The 18463-nt window shown below is 34.1% G+C and overlaps 1 protein-coding gene across 14 annotated transcripts in view; it reads right to left on the reverse strand.

Annotated features, from left to right (window-relative positions):
• Positions 1-266: 266 nt before the first annotated feature.
• The window catches only part of LOC126714665 (beta-glucosidase 13-like), a 41736-nt gene continuing 23539 nt past the window's right edge, over positions 267-18463 (reverse strand). The window contains exons 1-12 of one of the 14 annotated variants that reach the window (XM_050414915.1): positions 15100-15500; positions 6830-6940; positions 2874-2949; positions 2705-2782; positions 2478-2565; positions 2151-2370; positions 1865-1980; positions 1540-1760; positions 1384-1415; positions 1180-1285; positions 957-1065; positions 267-783 (exon numbers count right to left, since the gene is read on the reverse strand). In XM_050414915.1, coding sequence (XP_050270872.1) covers positions 615-783; positions 957-1065; positions 1180-1285; positions 1384-1415; positions 1540-1760; positions 1865-1980; positions 2151-2370; positions 2478-2565; positions 2705-2782; positions 2874-2949; positions 6830-6940; positions 15100-15393 — 1620 coding nt within the window. In that variant the 5' untranslated portion in view covers positions 15394-15500 and the 3' untranslated portion in view covers positions 267-614. Of the gene's footprint in view, positions 784-956; positions 1066-1179; positions 1286-1383; positions 1416-1539; positions 1761-1864; positions 1981-2150; positions 2371-2477; positions 2566-2704; positions 2783-2873; positions 2950-6829; positions 6941-7029; positions 7469-9584; positions 10047-10219; positions 10329-10439; positions 10546-10643; positions 10676-10799; positions 11021-11123; positions 11240-11407; positions 11628-11735; positions 11824-11962; positions 12041-12131; positions 12208-14901; positions 15013-15099; positions 15501-18463 lie in introns of those variants that run through there. The other 13 variants (XM_050414913.1, XM_050414910.1, XM_050414911.1 and 10 more) reach the window with 13 other exon arrangements.

The following is an 18463-nucleotide window of genomic DNA, read 5'->3' on the forward strand; positions in this document are numbered from 1 at the left end:
TCAATAAATAAATAAATGAATATATATATATATATATATATATATATATATATTTATACATATATATTAGCACAATAATTGTAAGCTTCAATGGTGATATTCAATTAATATCCGTACCCTAAAACAATTTTATAATTTATGAAAAATTATTACTTCATGTTTATGGTTCCTTTAACCATTAACATGATTTTTCTATAGAGGTGACATCACATGCCACATTTAAACAATAAAAAATACCCATTGTAATTATGCACGTGAAAATGTAATTTATAATCAAATAAAAATGCATAATATTATTTTTGAGGGCACATAATTTTAACACAATGACCATGCCATAACCATGAAGAAGCATGGATTATTTTCATAGCTGTTAAGGAATTGCAAGTGGAAGTACAATACTAAGTACAATAAGCAATGAAGAAGATGACCAACGAGACTAAATCCACATTATTACAAAACATAAATTCGAAGAGAACTAGTCTCTGTTTTAGCCGCATCTTAAACCACGGTGCTTGGAATACTCCAAATGGTTCAAATTTATTCTACTAAGAAAGTTGGAACTAATTGTCACATTGGTCTGCAACTGATCTGCATATATATGATATATCGGCTAATTAGCTAGCCAAGAAGACCTTGAGCCATTTCCCAGACTTCTTGAGGGTTCTGTCCAAGTTGTTGAGGTAATCAGTGTAAGCAAGCCCGTACCGCACTGTGTAGCCTGACCCCATTTCCAAGCAGTCCATTAAAGCCCACATGAAGTATCCATTTACGTCTGCTCCCTGCCTGCACTCAAACAACATACAATCTTTATGACTTTGTTTGTTGGGACAAACTTTCTTTATGGTCTTATTTATGCATAATATTGGTCCCATCAAAAGAATATGTGACAATTAATTAGTTGCGATCGGTGGATTATAAAGCAGAACAGAATTAGTAGGTAGCACTCAAGAACATACTTCATGGCTTCTGAAATGGCATAAAGATGGGCAAGAATATGCTGAATCCGAACATCATCTTGTAAGGCAGTCTCTACTGCAACAGTATCATCTCGTTTCTCCGGATATCCTATTCCAAGGCATATACAATCATATCAAGATAAATAAATAAAAAATATTTTGTGATGTCTTTTTTTGCTTGATGAATATGAAAAAGAGGAACTATTTTAATTAAATTACTAACCATTCTCAGTAATAAAGAACTTAGGATTGCTGTATGTATTTGAAATATAAACCAATGCATCGGTTAACCCTTGTGGATAGATATAAATTTCAGTACTGCCTGGTGTCTGGGTTAACAATAAAATATCTTGTTCTTAATCGATGTCTTAAAGCCATTGGGTTTAAGCAATGTGTAAACGATAGATTTAAAACAAAACAGTCTTACCGCTGCACCAATGTATACCCCATCTTTCTCAGCTGTGACAAATGCAACAAACAGGAAAGATGGATTAGATATTCCTAACTATCAAAACCAGATTTAGGCTAAATTCAATTGAATGCTAAATTAAGCTATTTTGCAAATGAAACCACAAAAGTTTACCTGAGACTGTAGCAAACTGATAGTCAGAATAGGCAGAAAAGGTTGCATCTTTATCAAATGTTACAGCAGTTGCGTATCTAGATGTATAATAATTGATACCAATAAAGTCAAAGGATCCTTTAATTAAAGTCTTCTCATCATCTGTGAATTCTGGAAGTCCATCCCTTACCAAAGCCTTCATGATGAATGGGTAGTCTCCAAACACTAACGGTTCCAAAAACCTATTCATACAATAGAAAAAAAAGAAAATGAAATTAGACATAATTTTTTCGTCAAAAGGATTTGATTATGTTTGTGCTTTATTGACAATGATAAATTTTCTAACCATCCAACCAAGAAGTCAAATGCTCTCCGGGCTGCATCTTGATCCTGAATTGTATCTGAAGCAGGCAAAAACCATTCTGTCACTAGCGAAAGGCCGATCTGTCCCGCTTGGGTTGCCTATTAACAAAAAAGAAAAGAAAAAAGAAGGTTATATAAATAATGTTATATAGAAATAAAAATGCAAACTAGTTATTCTAAAGCAAAATGGGTGTCAGCTTATGATTGGCCTGGTGGAAAATGCTGCAAAACGTAAAAAAGAAGAAGATGATGATTTAATTAGATTTCACCTGGTATGTGTCTCTGTAGAGTTTTACAGTTGTGGCATGGGCTAATATAATGTGATGGGCACAAAGGAAAGGATCTGTTGCAGCATTTTGGAGTGAGTTGGTCGTATCGACTGTATAACCGTACGGTGCCCAGACTTGTGGTTCATTGATAGTAGTCCAGTGCTTCACTCGGTCACCAAAATATTGGAAACAAACATTGGCATAGGCTTTAAAATCATCCCTATCAGTAGTAAGGTGGCAACCAACTACATTGATTAATATCTCAGGAAACTTTGATAGTATGGTGATTAAAATAAGACATCGAATATAGGAAGAACTTGAACCTACACAATCTGGCTGCTCCAGAAGCCATTGTATTTGTCTCCCAGTGCTTGAGGTAAATCGAAGTGGAACAGTGTCACAAATGGGGTTATACCTACATGGAAAATTCAGAGTCTAGCTCATTTTTTGAGCAGTTGAAAAGAAAATTGGTTTGAAACTTTAGGAACAAAAATTTATTGTCCTTTCATCATGAATTAAGCACAAGTAGGGCTAAAAAGTAAATTGATTCATACCATTATTTATAAGTTCATTTATAAGATTGTTGTAGAAATTGATTCCCTCTTGGTTTATTCCACCATCTACGGTCCCATCTGCAAGTTGATTATGAAAAAGTACATAAATTTCATATTTTCCGAAATAGTTGGCTTGTTTGAGGTTGGGTTGTTTAGAAGAAAAAAACACCAGGCAGAATTCTTGACCAGGAAATGGAGAATCTGTAAGTGTCTGCCCCCATATCTACCAGCGCTTGCACGTCATCCTGTGTTGTGAGCCAGTTAGAAAACGAAAGAAAGAAAAGCACTATCTTTTTATTTTAGTTACAAATTAGTGACAAGAAGGAAGTTGTATTTATTTGGCGAAAATATTGACCTGTTGCATGAAGTTTGTATTTTATCCATAAACTTTAAAAGTTAATTTTCAATTTTTAAACTATTCCTTCTCAAAAAAAAAAAAAATTTAATTATTAAAAAACATTATACTTTCTTTTAAGATTATTTTTTTTTTTCACTAGCTTGAGGGCAAAAATATAAGAACAAAAAAAAGATTTTTCTTTCAACAACTTAGGAATGAAATAAGATTATTTTTTTAAAGTTTTAAGACCAGAAGGTGTAACCTTATTAACAATTTAGAGAAGCAAAGGAACGTTTTTTAAGGGTGTGGGATGAATATTGAAATTCATGCAACATTTAGGTATAAAAATAATACTTTAACCCTTTTTTAAATTCCTTTTGATATATGTTGTGTTACAAACTTATTTTCCAAAATATAATCCTAGAAATAATACAAATTTTACTATATAACTTTTACAAGCTAATGTGTCATCAATCACAAAAATATAACTCAAACATTAATTTCTTTTTATCAAGATTTCTAATATTCATTTATAATATTGTTGGAAACCACCAATCACATTTATTATTATATCAATATATAAAAGTTAAGTATTAAAATTTGTAATATTTTTAACATTTTCCTTTATGAATTTAGGTTGCAACAAAAACTTTGATCCACGAAGAAGGGGGAAAAAGAGAGGCAATTTTCCCGTGTAGTTGTTGTTATTATTATTATTATTATTATTATTATTATTATTATTATTATTATTATTATTATTATTATTATTATTATTTGTAAGGTTGAATTTATTCAACCATCTAATTGGCTTTATTCCGTGCCAAATTTGCTTGTAATTCAGCATTTAGTAACCCTGTATTTAGGTGGGTTAGTTGTAAGGGTAGTGAGTGAGATAGAGTGAAGTTTGCTCAAGAGTGTGCAAGAAAACAGAGACTCGCGGCTGGGACTCGCGGGTGGACTCGCGGCTGCAAGCCGCCAGAAGCAGCACACGTGCCAAGCATGCTGGAAGATGAACAGTCATGCTAGCTGGAGCACTACAGGACAAAACAGGACAACTGGCCATACGGTTAACTCTCGACTGGATCTCGCGACTTGGTCAAGCCGCAAGGTCAAGCCGCGAGCCACCCCTGTTTTGTAAAACCTGACGTTTCACATTCCTCTCCCACTCCAGTATAAATACCCCTTTAACCCACGATTGAAAGAGAGCTTCCAGAGAGAATTTTGAGAGAGAAACCCTAAAGAAAAACAAGATTGTTTCACCCACAATCTATACCTTAGAGTCTCTTCAAATTCCCTTACTCTCTTCCTCTCCATTGTCAAATCCTTGAGAGACTTTATACCAAACTTGGTTCTCACCATTATCATCCCTGTGAGACAGTCGTTTGGATTTCTGGGAAGCAGTTAGGAAGGAGCCAATCTTCATTGGTTGATGCTACGGTCTAGTAGCGGAATCCGGGAAGCTAGAAAAGAAAAAGGTTCGGTGCAACCTCGTTGGAGCAAGAAGCTTGGAGGGCTTAGGTGCACTGGGTAGTTAGGCTTGGAGGGTCTATTGCTGTCCTTGTATCCCAACTGTATTTTCTAGTGGATTGATTACCGCTTGGAGGGCGGCGGAGAGGTTTTTCGCCGAGGACTTCGGTTTCCTCTTCGATAACACATCGCGTGTTGTCTTTGTGTTTGCATCTTCCTTCCTCTCTATCTTTGCCTTTATATTATCTGCTGTGGTTTTATTTTGTTATGGCTTAGATAGTATTTAACCAATTTCGTATTATAGCATGTGTTAAGTTTCCGCACACTAGTTGTTTGACATATTGCTTGTATTGGTTAAGTTGTATTTTGGGGGTCTAAACGTTCAAAGGTGTTTTGTACACGTTTTTGAACTTTCATTATTATTATTATTATTATTATTATTATTATTATGTTTTTATTGTTTCCAAAGCTTTATTATTGTTATAAAGCAGATCAACAATCCTACCAATGCATAAGAATATTTTCCTAATTTGAGATTCATGATTCAATTAGGTATTTTCCTTTAAAGATTTTAGGGCAAATTAAATTATATCCACCTGAGTTCACCTTAGTTAGTCTTTTATAACCCACATTTGTTAAAAAAAAAAAAGAGTAAATATGTATTTCTAAGCTCATTTTATGTCTCTCTTCTCTCAAAATATAAAAAAATATAAATAAAAAAGGAGAAATAAAGATAAAAATGATAATCTTATAAAAACATTTAGGGGTAATTATACTCCCTTCACTTGAGGTTTGGATGAATGACATTCCACGCCAACCTTGAAGGAAAAAAGCACTCCCCTCCTTTGAGATTTGAAGAAATTAACACTCATCATCTTTCATTTATATTAGTAACGAAATATTTTAAATTTGCCTCTTTATAAAAGTTTAACCATGATTAGTAAAAACATAATTGATAAATTTAGAATAAAAATGCCAAATTTATCAAGCTCTAAAACACTTGTAACAACAAATCTCTCCATAACCCGTTTATAAATATAACAAAGAGAGTAAGAAACATGCTTAATATTTTAAAATGCACTTTAATTAAAATTTTAAAGCAACCCTCAAAAGCCAAGCTCACTCTCCAAGGCCACAACCCACAGACCCATTAACCCACTCGTTTTTTCTCTAGATTGAGTCCCAGATACTTGATGTTTTGGGCATTTGATTCAAGTGTCTTGCTACTGTGGTTGGTATTGTTGGCTTGCTGGGTTTGAAGTTGTAAGGTTGTAGACGGAGGAGACGAGATTTGGAGTGGCTCAACTGTGAACCCTGTGAAAGAGAGAGGACTGTTTGTTTCTCGATCGGGAAGATGTGGGGTTTTTTTATGGTTGAGATTTGTATTGGTTACACAAAATAGACATTGGAACCAAAATAGTGTAGATGATTAGTCCATGCTGAGCTACAAATTGAAGGTCGGTCATCATGAATTGTTCCTGCCAGCTTGGTCATCATGGTTTGTTGTTGATTAGATGACCGTGGGTTGCTAGGATTTTTGTCTGCGTGTTCTTGTCTTCTTGAGGCAAACAAGCAGTGGAGAATTTAGATCAATTCAGGTAATGTGACATTAATTAAATACACAATTACATTTATAATATCAATTTGAATTATGTAAAAGGCCCATTTAAATAAAGATAATATATATATATATATATATATATATATATGTTTCCATTGAGTGGCACTATCATTCTTGTATTTATAAAAGATAAAAAATCACTATTCCTTTCCCAGGATAAATAATAGATTCACATTTTCATTTAATCTACTAAAAAAAATTTATTAGGTACTCTGAGAACAATGAACCGTGATATGTAAAAGAAATGTGATAAACAACGCTATTGAGTACTCATTAACTTTCTAGAAATGAGAGAAATTTATTGAATACTTCGAGAATTAGTAGCGATACGTAAAATAAATGTAATGAACAATGTTATTAAGTAGCCAATAAATCTCTAAAAATGAGAGAAATTTATTAAATACTCCAAAAAAAATAATAATGAGCAGTGATATCAAAAAGAAATGTGATTGAACAATGTTATCAAAGTACCCAACAACTGTTCCTCAAAAAACAAAAAAAAAACAAAAAAAGTACTCAACAACTTCCTTGAAGTGAGGTCAAACTTTTGAACTATATATGCACATGAGTTGTGTGCTCTATATATTGCTTTTTGTACTTCCATCCCGTGTAGAAATGCTGTTAAAAAAAAAAAAAAAAACTTTTGTAGAATTGGTTTTATAATATTTATTGAGAACTATGTAGCAAAATTCATATATACTTTGTAACGATTGTATGAATCAACTGCAACGTCCGTGATTCCATCATCATCTTGGATATAACTATCCCAGGTCGCTGGTCCTCTCCCTCCTTCATCACCTTTTCCTTCTGTCTGTACCATTTCATTACATGTCAGTTATATATGCAAAACACATATTCTAAATAAATGAATGTATGTGTGTTTATAATAGAGAGAGAGACCTGAAAAGCAGAAGTGGAGCAACCAAACTTGAACTCAGTAGGGAAGTCTTTTCTTGTTATTTTGCTGGCTGCAGCTATTGCATCCGCGATTGGGTCTGTGCTGGTAGTTGTATCAGTAATTGAAGCTGGTGGAACAGAACCTTTCCAACATCTAATGGTAAGCCTCAAACTCTTGTTCTCATTTCTCAGAGATGGGACTCTCCGACTTGCTCCAAAAATGGTAGTTTCTGATTTCTTCAAAGAACCCAAACCAGCCATCGATGGCCTCATTTGCAATGCAAGGTTAAATGCCATGTTGAGAGAGAGAGAGAGAGAGAGAGAGGAATTTGGTGCTTAGGGATCTATAGCTCTGGGCTATTTATAGATTTGACGTGATGAAACAGTATCGGAAATTTGATTGAGGACTTTGGTGCATCTCCGACAAACACTCTAAAACCAAAATTCTCTCTAAAACCATTTCATTTCATGGCGAACCAAAATGGAAAATGTTAACCTTTCAAAATAAAAAAAGAAAAGAAAAGGTTAACATTACACCGTATGTGTCAACTAGTACCATGCACGTGTTTTTTTTTTTGGGTAGAAAGGAGGATAACATTAACAACAAACCAAACTCCAAAAAGGAGTTAACATGACGATCATACAAGGTACGAACAGAATCTAAACTAATTAAGAAGTAAAGCAACATTCGAGGGGACTCAATAAAGATAGTAAAATCCTGGGAGAAAAGGGCTCTCCTTTTAGCTTGTCCATTAGCACACTTATTAGCTTTTTGATAGCAATGTTGAACTCTAACTAGAAGGATTTCCTTCAGTCATTCTCTGCGTTAGTCAAAATAACATTGATACCATTCGGGTTCCCAACCTCCTTCTCCACAAGATCAACAACCATCTTCGCATCTAACTCACGTGTTACATTTGTTGCCTGCATGTTACATGACTCCTTATAAGTTTTCGTTTGGTAATGACTTTTAGTGGGCTTACTTTTACCACTACTGTGGGTCCTTAGCTTGTTTTTATTTGAAAGGTGTAGTACCATTTGAAAGTTTTTAACTGTTAGCTCATGTAAGAGGTTGATCAGTGGATCACGTGGCACTATTTGCTATAAATGCAAAAAACGTGGAACTCTTTCTTGATAAAATAATGATTACACATTTATAGTTTCATCTACCCGCACTGTTTGCTATAAATGCAAAAAACGTGGTACTCTTTTGATTACACATTTATAGTTTCAACTACTGCACCCAACTCCATTTCCTCTATCCGAATACAACTACTGGTCTCTGCGTTTTAAAATTCTTATTGCAGTCTCCCTGCCTCTTTTTTGCTGCAAAAAGCAGATATGTGAAGGTTGAAGTTTCATGAGTAACTCACCTCAGACTCAGAATCATCAAAGGTCACCTTCAGTTTTTACCCCTTCTCACTTCATTGTTGTAGATTTTTGGTTATAATTGATGCTGTGAGTTAGAATAGAATCAGTGTAACTCAGAAGAGTCAGGACACTGCTACATGTAATGTTAATAAAGAACAAATTCATTCTGGCATATGCTAACTTGTTGTGAGTCTTGTCAGGAACGGACCCATGATTTCTTATTGTTACTCACCCACAGCGCAAAAAACATTGTTAGATCATAATAGGCGTAGAATTTATACAATTTTATCTAAAAATGACCTATATTAGATTATGTATAATTGTATAAATTTAAACGTTTGTTATAATAACCGTGTAAATTTACACTGATATTATTTATTTTATATTTTTTATCTCGAGATGTATCCGAGGTAAAGAAAGAGAGTGGATGATAATTGTCGTAAGTGAAAAAAGAGAATCAGCTATAAAAAAAAAATTGATATTTTAATGAAATGTAGTGTAAAATAAATAATCTGCTGTGAAGTGTTTTGATAATTAAATATGTAAAATAGAAAAAGTAAGTTCTTATACTAAAATAGACAAAAATATATATATATATATATATATTGTAAGAATTGATGCGAATGTCCTTACCTACCCACTACCAATATTCAGTGGCGACTTCAGGATTTTTTTATAGGGAGTCAATAAGAATATAAATCTTAGATAGAAAATGAATCTTGGTCTACGATATTTTTTTATTACAAATTTACCCATACATTTTGTTTGAAGCTACTACATTTATACACCATGGGGTTTTGTAACTAAGTACTTCCTCATCTTCATCGTTTATGAAGTGAAAAACTTTGTAGCCAACAACAACCATTTAAGTTGTTGGAGTTAGTCATATACTAGGATTCGTGCAAAGGATAAAGTCACATATTGGAGATTTGTACAACAAATGATAGAAGACTATTACAATATCAAATCTAATTGAGTATTAGACCGAAGGTTCAAGTGTAAGTTGGTATTTTGGGATAGGTTAAGGTAGTGGTAAGATTCTTCATACTTGTAACCACTTGATTATTAATTAGTGGATTTTTGAGAGTGTTGACCTTAAATTCACCTGGTGAGGTTTTTGTCTTGCTAAAGGTTTTCCCCATTTGTCAACAAATCACCGTGTCAATATTATTTTTGAGGGCACATAATTTTAACACAATGACCATGCTAGAACCATAAAGAAGCATGGATTATTATCATAGCTGTTCAGGAATTGCAAGTGGAAGTACAATAAGCAATGAAGAAGATGACCAACGAGACAGAATCCACATTATTACAAAACATAAATTCAAAGAGAACTAGTCTTTGTTTTAGCCGCATCTCAAACCACGGTGCTTGGAATACTCCAAAATCGATAAGGTTCAAATTTATTCTACAAAGAAAGTTAGAACAAATTGTCACATTGGTCTGCAACTCTGCATATATATGATATATCAGCTAATTAGCTAGCCAAGAAGACCTTGAGCCATTTCGCAGACTTCTTGAGGATTCTATCCAAGTTGTTGAGGTAATCAGTGTAAGCAAGCCCGTACCGCACTGTGTAGCCTGACCCCATTTCCAAGCAGTCCATTAAAGCCCACATGAAGTATCCATTGACGTCTGCTCCCTGCCTGCACTCAAACAACAAACAATCTTTATGACTTTGTTTGTTGGGACAAACTTTTTTTATGGTCTTATTTATGCATAATATTGGTGCCATCAAAAGAATATGTGACAATTAATTAGTTGTGATTGGCGGATTATAAAGCGGAACAAAATTAGTAGGTAGCACTCAAGAACATACTTCATGGCTTCTGAAATGGCATAAAGATGGGCAAGAATATGCTGAATCCGAACATCATCTAGTAATGCAGTCTCTACTGCAATAGTATCATCTCGTTTCTCCGGATATCCTGTTCCAAGGCATATACAATCATATCAAGATAAAAAAAAAATGATTTTGTGATGTCTTTTTTTGCTTGATGAATATGAAAAAGAGGAGCTATTATAATTAAATTACTAACCGTTCTCAGTAATAAAGAACTTAGGATTGCTGTATGTATTTGAAATATAAACCAATGCATCGGTTAATCCTTTTGGATAGATATAAATTTCAGTGCTGCCTGGTGTCTGGGTTAACAATGAAATATCATGTTCTTAGTCGATGTCTTAAAGTCATTGGGTTTAATCAATGTGCAAACGATAGATTTAAAACAAGATAGTCTTACCGCTGCACCAATGTATACCCCATCTTTCTCAGCTGTGACAAATGCAACAAACAGGAAAGATGGATTAGATATTCCTAACTATCAAAACCAGATTTAGGCTAAATTCAATTGCATGCTAAATTAAGCTATTTTGCAAATGAAACCACAAAAGTTTACCTGAGACTGTAGCAAACTGATAGTCAGAATACGCAGAAAAGGTTGCATCTTTATCAAATGTTACGGCAGTTGCATATCTAGATGTATAATAATTGATACCAATAAAGTCAAAGGATCCTTTAATTAAAGTCTTCTCGTCATCTGTGAATTCTGGAAGTCCATCCCTTACCAAAGCCTTCATGATGAATGGGTAATCTCCAAACACTAATGGTTCCAAAAACCTGTTCACACAATAGAAAAAAAGAAAATGAAATTAGACATAATTTTTTAGTCAAAAGGATTTGATTATGTATGTGTTTTATTGACAATGATAAATTTTCTAACCATCCAACCAAGAAGTCAAATGCTCTCCGGGCTGCATCTTGATCCTGAATTGTATCTGAAGCAGGCAAAAACCATTCTGTCACTAGCGAAAGGCCGATTTGTCCTGCTTGGGTTGACTATTAAAAAAAACAAAAAAAGGTTATATAAATAATGTTATATAGAAATAAAAATGCAAACTAGTTATTCTAAAGCAAAACGGGTGTTAGTTAATGATCGTCCTGGTAAAAAATGCTGCAAAACGTAAAAAAGAAGAAGAAGAAGAAGATGATTTAATTAGATTTCACCTGGTATGTGTCTCTGTAGAGTTTTACAGCTGTGGCATGGGCTAATATAATGTGATGGGCACAAAGGAATGGATCTGTTGCAGCATTTTGGAGTGAGTTGGTCGTATCAACTGTATAACCATACGGCGCCCAGACTTGTGGTTCATTGATAGTAGTCCAATGCTTCACTCGGTCACCAAAATATTGGAAACAAACATTGGCATATGCTTTAAAATCATCCCTATCAATAGAGAGGTGGCAACCAACTACATTGATTAATATCTCAGGAAACTTTGATAGTTATGGTGATTAAAATAAGACATCGAATACAGGAAGAACTTGAACCTACACAATCTGGCTGCTCCAGAAGCCATTGTATTTGTCTCCCAATGCTTGAGGTAAATCAAAGTGGAACAGCGTCACAAATGGGGTTATCCCTACAAGGGAAATTCAGAGTCTAGCTCATTTTTTGAGTAGTTGAAAAGAAAACTGGTTTGAAACTTTAGGAACAAAAACTTATTGTCCTTTCATCATGAATTAAGCACAAGTAGGGTTAAGAAGTAAATTGATTCATACCATTTTTTATAAGTTCATTTATAAGATTGTTGTAGAAATTAATTCCCTCTTGGTTTATTCCACCATCTACGGTCCCATCTGCAAGTTGATTATGAAAAAGTACATAAATTTCATATTTTCCGAAATAGTTGGCTTTTTTGAGGTTGGGTTGTTTAGAAGAAAAAAATACCAGGTAGAATTCTTGACCAGGAAATGGAGAATCTGTAAGTGTCTGCCCCCATATCTACCAGTGCTTGCACGTCATCCTGTGTTGTGAACCAGTTAGAAAACGAAAGAAAGAAAAAAGCACTATCTTTTTTTTAGTTACAAATTAGTGACAAGAAGTTGTATTTATTTGGTGAAAATATTGACCTGTTGCATGAAGTTTGTATTTTATCCATAAACTTTAAAAGTTAATTTTCAATTTTTAAATTATTTCTTCTAAAAAAAAAAAAAAGATTGAAAACATTACAGTTTCTTTTAAGATTATTATTATTTTTTCACTAACTTGAGGGCAAAAATATAAAGACAAAAAAAAAAAAAAAAAAAAAAAAAAAAAAAAAAAAAAAGATTTTTCTTCCAACAACTTAGGGAATGAAATAAGATTATTATTTTAAAGTTTTAAGACCAGAAGGTGTAACCTTATTAAAAATTTAGAGAAGCAAAGGAACGTTTTTTATGGGTTTGGGATGAATATTGAAATTCATGCAACTTTTAGGTATAAAAATAATTCTTTAACCCTTTTTTGAATTCCTTTTGGTATAGTGTTGTGTTACAAACTTATTTTCCAAAATATAATCCTAGAAATATTACAAATTTTACTATATAGCTTTTACTAACTAATGTGTCTTCAATTACAAAAATATAACTCAAATATTAATTTCTTTTTATCAAGATTTCTAATATTCATTTATAATATTGTTGGAAACCACTAATCACATTTGTTGTCATATCAATATATAAAAGTTAAGTAGTAAAATTTGTAATATCTTTAACATTTTCCTTTATGAGTTTAGGTTGCAACAAAAACTTTGATCCACGAAGAAGGGGGAAAAAAGGGAGACAATTTTCCTGTGCAGTTATTATTATTATTATGTTTTTTATTGTTTCTAAAGCTTTATCATTGTTATAAAGCCGATCAACAATCCTACCAATGCATAAGAATATTTTCCTAATTTGTGATTCATGATTCAATTAGGTATTTTTCTTTAAAGATTTTAGGGCAAATTACATTATATCCACCTGAGTTCACCTCAATTAGTCTTTTGTAACCCATATTTGTTAAAAACAAGAGTAAATATGTATTTCTAAGCTCATTTTATGTCACTCTCCTCTCAAAAAATAAAAAATATAAATAAAAAAGAGAAATAAAGATAAAAATGCTAATGTTATAAAAACATTTAGGGTTAATTATACCCCCTTCACTTGAGATTTGGATAAATGACACTCCACGCCAACCTTGAAGGAAAAAAACACTCATCTCCCTTGAGATTTGAAGAAATTAACACTCATCATCCTCCATTTCTAATAGTAACGAAATATTTTAAATTTGTCTCTTTATAAAAGTTTAACCATGATTAGTAAAAACATAATTGATAAATTTAGAATAAGAATGCCAAATTTATCAAGTACTAAAACACTTGTAACAATAAATCTCTCCATAACCCGTTTATAAATATAACAAAGAGAGTAAGAAACACGCTTAATATTTTAAAATGCACTTCAATTAAAATTTTTAAACAACCCTGAAAAGCCAAGCTCACCCTCCAAGGCCACAACCCACAGACCCATTAACCCACTCGTTTCTTCTCTAGATTGAGTCCCAGATACTTGATGTTTTGGGGATTTGATTCAAGTGTCTTGCTACTGTGGTTGGGATTGTTAGCTGGCTGGGTTTGAAGTTGTAAGGTTGTAAACGGAGGAGACGAGATTTGGAGTGGCTCAACTGTGAACCCTGTGAAAGAGATAGAGAGGACTGTTTGTTTCTCGATCGGGAAGATGTGGGGTTTTTTTAATTATGGGTGTGATTTTTATTGGTTACACAAAATAAACATAGGAACCAAAATAGTGTAGATGATTAGTCCATGCTGAGCTACAAATTGAAGGTCGGTCATCATGAATTGTTCCTGCCAGCTGGTTGGTCAACATGGTTTGTTGTTGATTAGATGACCGTGGGTTGCTAGGACTTTTGTCTGCGTGTTCATGTCTTCTTGAGGCAAACAAGCAGTGGAGAATTTAGATCTATTCAGGTAATGTGATATTAATTAAATACACTATTACATTTATAATATCAATTTGAATTATGTAATAGGCCCATTTAAATAAAGATAATATATATGTATATATTCCATTGAGAGACACTATCATTCCTATATTTATAAAAGATAAAAAGTCACTATCCATTTCTTAGAATAAATAATAGATTCACATTTTCATTTAATCCACTAAAAAAAATTTATTAAGTACTCTGAGAATAATGAACTGTGATATGTAAAAGAAATGTAAAGAACAATACTATTGAGTTTTCAATAACTTTCTAAAAATAAAAGAAATTTATTGGATATTTCAAGAATTAGCAGTAACATGTAAAATAAATATGATGAATAATGCTATTGAGTATCCAATAACTTTTTAAAAATGAGAGAAATTTATTATATACTTCAAAAGTAATGAGCATGATGTTTAAAACAAAAGTGATGAACAATGTTATCAAAGTACCCAACAACTTCTTAGAAATGGGGTCAAACTTTTTTTTTGATAACCAAATGAGGTCAAACTTTTGAACTATATATGGACATGAGTTGTGTACTGTATATGCACGTGAGTTGTGTGCTCTGTATATTGCTTCTGTACTTCCATCCCGTGTAGAAATACCGTTTAAAAAAAAAAAAAAAAAAAAACTTTTGTAGAGTTGGTTTTATATCATTTATTGAGAACTATGTAGCAATATTCATATATACTTTGTAACGATTGTATGAATCAACTGCAACGTCCGTGATTCCATCATCATCTTGGATATAACTATCCCAGGTCGCTGGTCCTCTACCTCCTTCATCACCTTTTCCTTCTGTCTGTACCATTTCATTACATGTCAGTTATATATGCAAAACACATATTCTATATAAATGAATGTATGTGTGTTTATAAGAGAGAGAGACCTGAAAAGCAGAAGTGGAGCAACCAAACTTGAACTCGGTAGGGAAGTCTTTTCTTGTTATTTTGCTGGCTGCAGCTATTGCATCCGCGATTGGGTCTGTGCTGGTAGTTGTATCAGTAATTGAAGCTGGTGGAACAGAACCTTTCCAACATCTAATGGTAAGCCTCAAACTCTTGTTCTCATTTCTCAGAGATGGGACTCTCCGACTTGCTCCAAAAATGGTAGTTTCTGATTTCTTCAACGAACCCAAACCAGCCATCAATGGCCTCATTGGCAATGCAAGGTTAAATGCCATGTTGAGAGAGAGAGAGAGAGAGAGTGAGAGGAATTTGGTGCTTAGGGATCTATAGCTCTGGGCTATTTATATGTTTGACGTGATGAAACAGTATCGGAAATTTGATCGAGGACTTTGATGCATCTCCAACAAACACTCTAAAACCGAAATTCCCTCTAAACCATTTCATTTCATAGTGAACCAAAATGGAAAATGTTAACCTTTCAAAATAAAAAAAGAAAAGAAAAGGTTAACATTACACCGTATGTGTCAATTAGTACCATGCACGTTTTTTTTTTTTTTTTTTTTTTTTGGGGGTGGGGGGGGGGGGGGGGGTGTGGGGGTGGGGTGGTGGGGAGGGGGGTAGAAAGGAGGATAACATTAACAACTAACCAAACTCCAAAAAGAATCTAACCATCTTCGCATCTAATTAATTCACGTGTTACATTTGTTGCCTGCATGTTACAACCTCCTTCTCCACAAGATCAACAACCATCTTCGCATCTAACTCACGTGTTATATTTGTTGCCTGCATGCTACATGACTCCTTTTAAGTTTTCGTTTGGTAATGACTTTTAGTTGGCTTACTTTTACCACTACTGTGGGTCCTTAGCTTGTTTTTGCCAGAAATCACTACTTTGCAGATCTTACCCTCAAGATTTTTGCTTACTTTTTTTTTTTTTGTTTATTGTAGGTCCATTTTATCCTCTTTTTTTCCTTTTTTTTTTTTTTTTTTTTTTTTTTACAGTAATTTCAGTAAGAAAATAATAAATTTATTTTATTTAGTTATAGCTTTTATTTATAACATTTTTAGTAAAAAACTAAATAAATAATTCTCAAACGGACACTTAAACATTTGCATGTAAGAGTAGGCAAATGCAAGTGTAAGTGAATATAAAGCAAGAGTGAAATAGTGAAAAATGATGTGTATAGTAAAGTATATGTAATATTTTTAGTATCAATAAATATTTTTTTTTGAAAAACTCTTTTTTGGTATTATACTTAACGTGATGAGATTTATTATAGAGTATTTTGAAAGTTCAAAAACATGTACCAATACACTTTTGAACGTTTAGACCCCCAAAAATTAACTTAACCAACACAAGCAATATGTTAAACAACAAGTGTGCGGAAACTTAACATATGCTATAATGTGAAATAGGATAAAAACTATCTAAGCCATAACATAATAAAATCACAGCAGATAATATAAAGGCAGAGATAGAGAGGAAGGAAGATGCAAACACAAAGATAACACCCGATGTGTTATCGAAGAGGAAACCGAAGACCTCGGCGAAAAACCTCTCCGCCGCCCTCCAAGCGGTAATCAATCCACTAGAAAATACAGTTGCGATACAAGGACAGCAATAGACCCTCCAAGCCTAATCTACCCAGTGCACCTAAGCCCTCCAAGCTTCTTGCTCCAACGAGGTTGCGCCGAACCTTTTTCTTTTCTAGCTTCCCGGATTCCGCTACTACACCGTAGCATCAACCAATGAAGATTGGCTCCTTCCTAACTGCTTCCCAGAACTCCAAACGACTGTCTCACAGAGATGATAATGGTGAGAACCAGGTTTGGTATAATGCCTCTCAAGGTTTTGACAATGGAGAGGAAGAGAGTGAGGGATTTTGATGAGACTCTAAGGTAGGGATTGTGTGTGAAACAATCTTGTTTTTCTTTAGGATTTCTCTCTCAAAATTCTCTCTGGAAGCTCTCTTTCAATCGTGGGTTAAAGGGGTATTTATACTGGAGTGAAGAGGAATGTGAAACATCAGGTTTTTCCAAAACAGGGGTGGCTCGCGGCTTGACCTCGCGGCTTGACTAAGTCGCGAGATCCAGTCGCGAGTTAACCGTATGGCCAGTTGTCCTGTTTTGTCCTGTAGTGCTCCAGCTAGCATGACTGTTCATCTTCCAGCATGCTTGGCACGTGTGCAGCTTCTGGCGACTTGCCGCCGCGAGTCCCAGCCGCGACACTCTGTTTTCTTGCACACTCTTGAGCAAACTTCACTCTATCTCACTCACTACCCTTACAACAAACCCACCTAAATACAGGGTTACTAAATGCTGAAATACAAGCAAATTTGGCACGGAATAAAGCCAATTAGATGGTTGAATAAATTCAACCTTACAATCTCCCCCTTTGGCTATTCCGTAACAAAACCCTAAAACAGACTCTAGACTTAACATGTGAGTTGGGAACAGTTGAACAAAACTCACTCACACCTAACTCTAGAAGCTGTGAAGCACTTGAATCATATGAACATAAACTCCTGAAACACAACAATACACCATGATCATTGTAAGCAGAAAATTATAAATGCATATGAAACAGGCAATATGAGATCAAGCAAAGATGGAGTAAATAAACAAACCATGGCTTGATCAACCAAGTGAACACCATAAGGTAGTGATCACAGTGCTCATTCACACTTGGAATGAACACAAGGACATACAAGTTAACAAGCACAAGGCAAGACACTTGTATGCTCAACACTCAACCAATGCATAGCACACAAGGCATATGCATCGCACACAAGGCATATGCATCTAGGAACAATCCTACAAGGGCACAAGAGTGACAGTACAAAAACCAAAATGCAGAACATTTAGATTAAGGTACTGATTTCAACATAGCATAAAGGCTGCACTTAAGCAAGGTAAATACCATAAAGCCTACAAACTATGCATAAAACATTAACCCTAAAAGCTTACAAAAGCATATGGGTACAGACCAACTACCTGAATAACATCATCAAACATATATTAAAGTTTAAACCAAGAGTATATGAAAAGAGTTAGGAACAGCTATACACCAAAACTCAGTGTATGAAAAACCATAAACATTAAAGATACCCAACATAACCATATATAAACACATTACTCCCCCTCAACTAATTACTCCCCCTTAAGAGCTGCTTTTCTGCTTTTCTGCTTCTCAATCATCAATGAACTTCTCCCCCTTTTTGACAGGAATGGCCAAAGGGTCACTGGTCATGCTGAGTTGTGAAGCTGTCAAGTTTGGCAGCCAAGACATCAATCTGGTCTTGCATGGCTCTCATCCTGTCAGAGTGCTCAGTTTGGACTGCCCTG

This window comes from Quercus robur, chromosome 2 (genome assembly GCF_932294415.1).
Source record: "Quercus robur chromosome 2, dhQueRobu3.1, whole genome shotgun sequence".
Classification (NCBI taxonomy): Eukaryota; Viridiplantae; Streptophyta; class Magnoliopsida; order Fagales; family Fagaceae; genus Quercus; species Quercus robur.